This window comes from Herpailurus yagouaroundi, unplaced genomic scaffold (genome assembly GCF_014898765.1).
Source record: "Herpailurus yagouaroundi ecotype Mexico unplaced genomic scaffold, PumYag 77, whole genome shotgun sequence".
Taxonomy (NCBI): domain Eukaryota; kingdom Metazoa; phylum Chordata; class Mammalia; order Carnivora; family Felidae; genus Herpailurus; species Herpailurus yagouaroundi.
Genome location: NW_024412388.1, coordinates 34,083,143 through 34,093,100, shown reverse-complemented (window position 1 = coordinate 34,093,100; position 9,958 = coordinate 34,083,143). Strand labels below are relative to the sequence as shown.

Sequence of the window (9,958 nt, the reverse complement as noted above, 5' to 3'; positions counted from 1 at the left end):
TCCTTCCTTCCTTCCTTCCTTCCTTCCTTCCTTCCTTCCTTCCTTCCCCAAGATTAGTGGGAAGCTATTGAAGACTTTAAAGCCAAGAGTGTTATATTCATGTTTGCACTTTAAAAGATCACTCCAGGGGCACCTGGGTGGCGCAGTCGGTTAAGCATCCGACTTCAGCCAGGTCACGATCTCGTGGTCCGTGAGTTCGAGCCCCGCGTCAGGCTCTGGGCTGATGGCTCTGAGCCTGGAGCCTGTTTCTGATTCTGTGTCTCCCTCTCTCTCTGCCCCTCCCCCGTTCATGCTCTGTCTCTCTCTGTCCCCAAAAAAATAAATAAACATTGAAAAAAAATTAAAAAAAAAATAAATAAAAGATCACTCCAGGGGCATCTGAGTGGCTCAGTTAGTTGAATGTCTGATCAACTCTTGATTTTAGCTCAGGAGCCCGTTTAAGATTCTCTCTCTCCCTCTGCCCCCCTTCCCTGCTCACTTGTTCCAGCTCTCTCTCTAAAAAAAAAAAAAAAAAATCACTGCAGTTCCTATGTGGAGAATGATTTGGAGGATTCAAGAGGTGCCCAGTTAATAAGTCTTCCTGGTAGCCCAAGTGAGCTAGGGGAATGGCAGTGATGAAAAGCAGGCAGATTCTAGAGATATTTAATAGGTAAAATCAATAAGACATAGTTTTAGATTGGATATGGGAGTAGTGACAGATCAGTGAGGTGCCTGGTGGTAATTCTTGAAGGCGAGGTTTTGATTGGATTTGATAGATAATGGAGGGCTGCAGTACCTATTTGAGTAGGGGAGACCATTCAAAGTTTGAGTTTAACAAAGGTCACTCTGTCAGCAGCATGAGGGGTAAATTGCAGGTGAATGAGAAAATAGGCAGTTGCAGTGGTCCAGGTGACATGATTAAATCTGAACGAAACCAAGGCATTCCAGTGGGGATGGAGGGAGATTAAGAAGGTAAAGTGTCTATCCGAGGATTAGGGCGTGGAGGCCAGTTGGCTTTGGGATACAGGAGGGGAGTGAAGAGAACCACGGACAATCTCTCCCTGTGTGATTGTCTCTCTCTCACTACCTCAAGCTCAATCAGCAGTTCAGCTCTCACCTGTTTCCGGGACAGCACCGCGCCCTGCTGTGGTAGAAGAAGCCTTGGGAGCTAGTGTGGTTCTGTTGCTGCCACTGACAGGTAACATTCTTCAGGTTGAAGGTAAAGCACTGCAGTCCAATCTCCACTAAGTTAACAGAAGGAAGTCCCATCAGGGCCAACACATTCCCGCTCTACAGAGCATCCAGATCATCTTCACACATAACTTGGAATATTTACTTTCATTCATTGTTCTCTCCTTGAATACAGTACACTCTGTCCAGTGGCAAGTTTGAGGTCATCAGGAAGGACCATGGCTCTCAGAGCTTCCATTTCCAGTCCAGGCCTCTCTAGAGATCTTTTCCATCTCCTCCCCATCTTCCCATTCTTTTGTTGACTCACCTGCATCTCCAGGCAGGTCCACAGTTGCGGGGAGGGACCAGGATCCCCAGGAGCCATGGAGGGAGACCCCATCAGGTTGGCTGCGCAGCTGGAGCTTGTAGGATTTACCAGGCTGGAGCCCTGAGATGAGGCAGCTTCCACTCATCACTGTTAGAGATGAAGCCTTGGGAGAAGAATCCCAGCCTCAGAATCTAGGTCTGCCTCTCAACCGAGACAGCCTCCATCTCTTACATTTGAAGCCCCACAGTGTACCTGTGGAGAGATGCCCAGTTCCCCACTGGATAGATATGCACACAGACTAGGGGCCAGGTAGGTGGGTTTCAAGTGGTGTTCAGAACTTTTAGGGAAAGCCCCATGACCTCAAAGGCCTGAAACACTCAATTTTGTTGGTATGAATGACCCAAAGTGGGAGATTCCTAAATAGACATGGTTCCCACGCCCATACTAACTCCCCAAAGACCAACCCAATCTGGAATCCCTGAAGTACAGCCTGTCCTTTCTTGGGGCAAAATTAGGGGTAGGAGATAGGAGGTAGGGCAGAAGAAGGCCAGGATACTTCTCTAGTTGGGGAGGTCTGCTCTGGTCGATCCTGTTGGGGCATCATGGGCTGAGCACACGGAGGCTGGTGCAGAGCTGGGGCTGGGTTTAGTCTCTGCAGAGCTGGACAGCAGGTTTCTGTGGGCAGCAGCTGCATGACTGTGAGAGCACTGGAATTCCTGGGATCCTTGGGGCCATAGCGGAGTTCGTGCCTCAGGAAAGCACTGATTTCGGGAGCTGGGGTCTCCCAGCTGATCTGAAGTTCCCCTGGTTGGCTCCCGCCCACAGCCTTAATGATATTTGGGGGAGCTGGCAGGCCTGAGGGCAAGACAGGGTACATCAGAACTCTCTGAGTGCCACAGTCTATGGTTCAACCCATGGACTGTAGAGGGAGGAGCTACAAGCTGGATTGCAGGCAGCCCCTGGGTTCTAGAGGATCACAGACCATTGCTCTCCTGGAAGCCAGGGCAAGGAAACTCCTTATCCTTTCTCCTTTCATCACTAGAACAGTGGCCTCTTTTCAGGTTTGTTAGACTCAGTGCTCCTCAAGAGCAGGGATCTCTTCATTTCTGTATCCTTGTCACCTAGCACAGTGCCTGGCACATAGTAGGTAGTCTGTAACTGTTGAATGAGTAGATGAATAGGTTAATGATGGGGGGTGGGGCACAGGTTGTCTCTGGTGTGAAATGAAGTCTAGTTTTGGATGCCAAGTCTGGAAAGAATGATAAGGGGATCTTGAGGTGCCTCTAGCATCTGGTAATGAAGGGCATCCATGTTGCCCCAAGAGAGCACAGACCAGTCTGATCCTAGGAGCTGGATGAGGGCATCAAATAGAGGGGCCAGGGTGACAGGAGGATGGCCCTTACCCACACTATCCACAAAGAGCACCCGCTGGGTCACAGTCTGGTTCAGAAACATGTTCTTCACCCAGAGGTGCAGTGGAAAGAAGAGGCGAACTTCATCCTGGGCTGGAAACTGGCACACATATCGAGTTCCAAAGGGCAGCACGTTCTCAAAACTAAGAGGGCAGACACGGGGCTTCTCCCTGTGGGAGTAGGAGAAGTCTGTTCTACCTACATTGCCACCATGACAGGCTCTGAGGACCCAAGTCTGGGCCCAAGCCCAACTTCTATTTCCATTACTGTCATTTTTGTTCTCAGTGCCTGGGATAAGTGGGATTGGGGGTTATGCAGGGGCTGAACTGGTGATATCCAAAGCACATCTGTTCTTTAAGTAGCTACTGAGGGCATGTCCCCTTATAGGGCCAAAGGCAGGGAAGGTACAGGGGCTGGGCTCAGCTGAGGTAAGTACAGGACAGATACAGGGGAGTGTGGCACAGCCCAGCACATACCCTGGATAAGCATACAGCAGCTGGTATGTTCCATTGGGTGCTGCTTCTTCCTCATCCCAGAAGCAAGTGAGGTCCTCAAAGGTTTGAGAGAAACATTTCAGGGGCTCTGAATCCGAGGCCAGCAAGGAGGTATCTGAGGAACAGCTGGTGAGTTGGGCCCTGGGTCCTCCCAGGCATGTTTATGGGCAAGGGTAGGGGACTAGTGGGAGCCTCCTACCTTGCACCCCTCCCAGGGCTCCCTCTTCCTGGGTACAAGTGGTCTCCACCCTCCACACACCTCACCTTGGCTGCTGACTTGTGCCAGGTTTTGGGGGGCCAGGAGGAGGCAGGAGGTGACCACCAGGAGGGCCCAGGAGGGCATCTTCTCCGGCACTGTGTGCCTGCCTTAGCCCATCCTCCTCTCAGGAAGCCGGGCCCCAATCCCCTCCCGGGCCAGCCCCTCAGGTTCCTGTCAGATACAGCCCCACGTCCTGTCCCTGTCCCTGCCCCTGTGGGGCCCATCCAGACCACACTGGGGCAAAGGGCCAGGGGAGGGAGAGTGGGAGTGGGCAGGAGGGTAGGAGGAATTTGAAAGAGAAGATACAGGCCTTTTGGGAGGGAGATGGGGGTTACATTTTTGACTGTGTACCAGGAGGAGACTAAGCCTCTGTGTGTTTCTATGTCAACTGTTATAGAAGGGCGTATTATCAACAAGAATAGCAACATTTACGGAGCACTTACTATGCTGTTATGTGCTAAGGACTTTATATCTATTGACTCAGCTCATCCTCACAATAGTCTTATTTCCATTATAGAGATGAGGAAACTGAGATGCAGGGAAGTTAAAAGATTTGCCCAAGATCACAGACCTACTGAGAGGTAGAGCTCAGGAGGTCAAGCTTCAGCATCCAAGTGCTTAACGACCACACCACGCTACTGGAAGGTGTAAATCCACCGGGAAATGACTGCCTCACAACCATAACAAAATGGTGGCTATTTCCACTTTAATGGGTTCTGTAACTTTGTGCACACATTCTCCCTGAAACTGGATGGGCACCCTCCATTGTGTGTAGTCTCCACTGCTGCCTCTAGTCCTTTGCTACTCAAAGTATGGTCTGTAGACCAGCAGCAACAGCATTACCTGGGGGCTTGTTAGATATGTGGGATCTTAGGCTGCACCCTGGACCTACTAAAACAGAGTCTGCACTTTACCAAAATCCCCAGATGATTCAAATACACATTTAAGTTTGAGAAGCACTGGTATCAGTGGCTCAGCTTGTGATTATCTTCTTCACATCAGTAGCAAGAGAGTAGGTATGATCCCTTGTCCAAAGCCCAGGCAGGGACTGCTCTAACTATGGGTGGCTTTTATGCCACCTCTCAGGAGCTTCGACTCTTGCAGGGGTAGAGGGGAGTGCAGGTCACATTAACTCCCATATTTAGCCCCTCTGGGGCTACCATTGCTGGCTCTGCAGGCTAAGTGGCCTCAATATCACCTTTCTCTCCTCCTCCTGAATTAATGTTACTTATAGAGAGATGGGAGGGGCAGGGTGGGGGGTTGGAGGGAGTAAATGGAAATCCTTTAGCCCTCCTGTGAGGGCTTAGTTTCTCTGGCACTGTTTCTCTGCAAGAAGTCCCTGAGGCCAGGTTTGTTCTGGTTCCTGTCCAGCTCTCAGGTTACAAGGACCAGCTTCCTCTGTCCAATGGGGATGACTTCGGATGCCTCCCCAGCCCCCAGTCAAGGGCCACCCAACCTCTAGGTCAAGTGAGAGGGGAAACACATCTTTCATGTTCACAGGGTCCCAATGCTTTGATGCTATGTATATTGCCGATGACTTCAAAACTAGTATTTCCAGCTGTGACTTCCTCTGGGCTCCAGGTTGGATTGCCAACTACCTACGTGGCATCTCTACTTGTGTGTCTAATGGGCATCTTATACTTAAGTTGGCCAAAATAAAACTCTTGATTCTGGTTCCCACCCCTAAGCCTGTGATTTTGTTTCTTTTTCCTCTAGTCTTACCCACCTCTGTAAATGGCACCACCGTCTACTCAATTGACCAAAAACCCCAATACTCCTTGATTCCTATCTTTCTCTTACCCTACATTCAGTTCACTAGTAAGTCCTATTCAATATTCTTTCAAAACGTACCGTGAATCTGAACACTAGTTACCACTTCCCACCATGCTAGTCCAAGCCTGGACTACTGCAGTAACTTCCTACCGCCTTCCCTCTTACCTGGGGGCCGTCTGTCCTCCAGTCCTCCACATGACAGAGAGAGATGTTTAAAATGCAATTCAAACTTCTTCATTCCCCTGCTTAAACCCTCTGATGATTTCCAACTGTGCTTAGGATAACATCCAAACACCTTCTAGCAGCATACAAGGTCCTGCTTGACGTGGGCAAGCTTACTTAAATCTTATCTCCTACCACTGTCTTCACTCTCAACCAGCCACAATAACCTCATTGTGTCTCTCCTCTCAATCCTTATCACACTCAACCTTTCTGCAACATTTGATATTCTCCTCTTTCCTTGCCTTCTACAATGTACCACATTCTCCTGGTTTCCTCCTACCCCTGGAACATTCTCTCCCAGTTTCTTCCTTTCTTTACTCTTTCTCTTAAATGTTGTTGTTTCCCAGGTGTCCTTGCTTTGTCCTTTATTTCCTTGAGTGATCTCATGGCTTCGATTCCATCTACAGACCAATTACTCCCAAGACTGTACCACTCTCTTGAACTTTGAATTCTCAGTTACTTATTGGATGCCTCTGTTTGTTGTACCATAGGCACTTCACGTAAACTCACCAAATCCCAAATGCAAATATCTCTAACTCCCATACACCCTTTTGGATTTTCCCTTCCTATGTTCTGCATCTCACCCTAGGCTCCTGGCATCTAAGCCTGGAACCTGAGAGTTGTCCTCAAATCTTCATTCTTCCTTCACTCCAGCATCCAAGCCTTACTGTGTCTGTGACCTCTACAGTGAGGCAGTATAATAGTGGTTAAGGATGTAGAACCCACAAGACAAGGGGCTTTATCTGAGGATCGAGATGGGGGCTTTGCACTCCTGCATGAAAGGAGGTCCAGCTACCTGTCCCTGTCGCATGTCCATTTTTCTCTGTTTCCACACAGCTGAGCATTCACAGAGTAGGGAGTAAACTTCAGACTCAGTATTAGGCATCACCGGTGCCTTCCCCAGTCCTTTGCTTCTTTAGAATATCGAGCAGGAACTAGAAGAGTCCTGGGTGAAAGGAGACTGCTTAGGTTTGCCTGTTCTTTGGCTAAAGGGTTCCAGCAGGCTCCTCAAGGTCCGGCCCCGGTCAGCAGGCCTAGGCTTTTCTGTTGGGATATAAAGCCAAAACCCTGGCTTACAAAAGCCTGGATTTGATCTCTGTGTAGCCATTGCTCAGAGAATTTAAGGGGTTGCTGGATGAGGCTGGGCTCACGTGGCAGGGTGCTGTTAAACCACTCTCTGGGGGCAGGAAGGAGCCCTGTTTGGTAGCATTTACAGCTTTTTTGGTGCAAATATTCCGCCGTGGCCAATTTCAAGCTGCTAACATGATGTCGCTGAATAGTGAGCTGGGAACAGAAATAGCTCTCATGATCCCATACCTGTATCCCCCTTTTCCAAGATTTCCAGCACCAGTGAGACAGTCTGGGATAGGTAGCTCTGGGCCCCTGGATTCTCCATCGCTCCATCACTTTCCCAGCATCACCAAGCTTCTCTCCAAAATGATTGTTCTACTTGTTCAGTTGTTCTAGCAGTGGGTCAGAGCACTGTCTACTGTCAGAGCATTTTCTCCACACTTTTGTCGATGTTGTTTTAAATTTGCTATCCTGATAGTTGATGAATGGTCCAATCTCCTTATTCAGTGCCTTTTCTGAACCTCAAATTTGCTTTTATTCTTTCCCTGCTTAAAATCCTTTCATGGCTCCACAGGGTCCTTTGGATCAAGACTCTTCTCTCGATGCTGGAACATAAAAGGCCCTTGTACCTTTTATCTTCCCCTTCCTGGAATCTCTTCCCCACAATGCTCCCTTCACTATTTTCCAAACCCAATCACCTTTCCACCACAGGGCTTTGGTCCCTTGCTCCCCCAGACACAAGGACCCTCCAATCTCTCAGCCTGTTGGAACTTTCTTTGTGATTCAAGAACTGACCGTAAGTCATGACTCCTTGGGAGTCTTTTCTTATCCCCCAACTATATGTAACAGAGGAGAAAGGCTAATTAAAAAAGAGAAAGGCAAATTCATATTCCTTCCAGAGGCCTTGCAGCTCTTTTGTGATGATAAACAACTGAGTGAGCCTTTGGGCATGGCCTTGATAAGAGGGAGTGAGAGAGCTAAATTTGCTGAATATGAAATTGGTGGGAATTTTGGAGCATACTGCGGTAACTCCAGAGAAAAAGGAAGAGTGCTAGGAAGTGAAGGACGGCAACCTGAGGAGAAGAGAGCCTCACCAGTGAGATTTTCAGTCGAAGGACTGTCGGAGGAAAGTTCCAGAACAGTGATGACTAACACTCAGTCTGAAGTTTATTCCCTACTCTGCGAACGCTCAGAATCCCTAGAATGCCCTCAAAACATTCAACAAAAGTGTCCTCTACACACAACCTTAATTCATGGTGTTTTAGGAACAAAGGGAGAAAATGACACCCGTGGAGTGGAGAGATAGGACAGCAGCCGCAGAATTCAGGTTGAGAGGTGATCCTGAGGATGTGAACCATGGGAGGGGTCCTAGTAAAAACAGGAGGGTGTGGACTTCCTGAGGATGTGGAATGGTGACTGAGCTGTTCTAACTGGATATAAATGGAAAAGGTGGTCCCAAAGGGCTGCCTTGAGGACATTTGGGTGGCCTATGAACAATCTTTCCTTCCTCTGGCTCTCTCCAGAGTTTTGTGCCTCTGTCGGGCTTCTTTTATATGTGAACATCTGTGCTGGGCCTCCATCTGAGCCAGATGAGCTGAGAACCCTGCCAAAGGGGAACTGTCCTCCTAACTCACTCCTCCCGGGGAAAAGCTGGCTGGGAGTGAACCTGCCTCTTCCTCCCTCACCCCCTATCTTAGCATGAATCAACACCTAGTATTAATCAACACTAGCTATTTGTCAGCACCATGCTATTGCACGGTCTCATTTCTTCACACCATGACTCTATCAGGCCCTTGTCCTTACTCTCCAGAAGCTAAAATGCAAGCCGAGATGGGTTAAATGAGTTGTCCAAAGTCACTCTTAAGGGGCAGAGCTGAGATATGAATTCAGATCTGTTTGATTCCAAAGCCTGTTCTTTTAGAGACTACAGAGGCACTTCTCATTAGGACCACTGTTTCTTCTGTCTCATTCATTTATTTAATAGTATGTGCCCGGCACAGGGCCTGGTGTGAGTCTCTCCCGCAGCAGGAGACTGAGTTCAAAACAGGCATCAAGAGAGGCTTACTTCAGGTAAATGGAAAAGGACCGGTATTTGTCCAGCAGTGATCCCAAATGAGAGGGCTGCAGGGGACCTGGTCAGGTCAGCCCTCTGTCCTCCATCCTCCATGAGACATCCTGGCTCCTGACCTGCCGGGCTCTCTTTGACCCCTGAGTCCACGTTTCTTGCTGTGGGAACAGGCAGACCAGCCCCTGCAGCCAGCCCCCTAGATGGCTGGCTCTGCCCTGGGAGAGGGCCTGGGTGAGATAAGAGGACCCACAGCCGGTGGAGGAGCCTGAGCTGGCTGGAGGGCGAGGCAGGAAATCACCCCTTCCTTGGGGGGCCAAGGAGGAATGACTCAGGGCTGACTGGCGGGAGTTCCGTTTTTGTGGCCTGGATGGGCTGCAGTGGGGCCTCTTGGATAACGTGCTCAGGGAGGCCTTCCCCAGCCGCCTGCCTGCTGAGGCTTGGAGAGGTGTGCCTTTTCTCTTCCCTTTCCCACTATTTCTCTGGAAACAAGTTTGTGCTGCTGGGCTGGTCTCTTGCTCCACCCCCTGCCCAACCCAGGCCGTCCCCTGCAGGAATACAACCACTGAAGGAAACAGTGAGGACTGAAGCCAGAACAGGTGTGGGCAGCCGAGGCTGAGAATCTGGGTGCTCTGTCCCGCAGATTGCCGCCTTGTCTGTAGCGGGGCTCTGGCTGCTAGGAGGCCACAGTGGAAATGTGGACCCGGGACCCGGGGCATGCCGCATACGATCAATGCATCTGTGTTGAATTTCGAAGTTGTATTCTACCCCAGTCTGGCCCCTTTCCACTGTGCTAGAGAAGCAGCGTAGCATTACGTCTTAAGAGAGAGACCCTGAAATCAGAATAGCTAGGTTTGAATCTAGCTCTGCTATTTCCTAGCTGTCAGACTTTGGTTAAGTTACTTACTGTCTCCAAGCTTGTTTTCTCTCCTGTAAAATGGGGATGATAATAGTGGTGCCTACCTAAGAGGGTTGTTCAAGATTGAAGGAATTCATATGTACAAAGTGCCCGGAACAGCCCCTGGCAGGTAAGTACCATGTAAGCATTAGCTGCTGGTTTTTTTTAGTGACTGGTAACTCCATCAACCCAGTCATCTATACAGAAGCTTGGCAGTAATGCTAGATTCTTCCCTTCCCCTCCCTGCCATAGTCAACCCCTTCCCCTGATTCTTCCTCCTGTGCATT

The 9,958-nt window shown here is 49.5% G+C and overlaps 1 protein-coding gene across 1 annotated transcript in view; it reads right to left on the bottom strand.

Annotated features, from left to right (window-relative positions):
* The window catches only part of MPL (MPL proto-oncogene, thrombopoietin receptor), a 14,684-nt gene extending 10,906 nt beyond the window's left edge, over positions 1–3,778 (bottom strand). The window contains exons 1-6 of the mRNA XM_040469903.1: positions 3,648–3,778; positions 3,366–3,498; positions 2,881–3,059; positions 2,034–2,332; positions 1,478–1,640; positions 1,097–1,223 (exon numbers count right to left, since the gene is read on the bottom strand). Of these exons, the coding sequence (XP_040325837.1) occupies positions 1,097–1,223; positions 1,478–1,640; positions 2,034–2,332; positions 2,881–3,059; positions 3,366–3,498; positions 3,648–3,726 (980 nt within the window). The 5' untranslated portion in view covers positions 3,727–3,778. The remainder of the gene's footprint in view (positions 1–1,096; positions 1,224–1,477; positions 1,641–2,033; positions 2,333–2,880; positions 3,060–3,365; positions 3,499–3,647) is intronic.
* Positions 3,779–9,958: the final 6,180 nt, after the last annotated feature.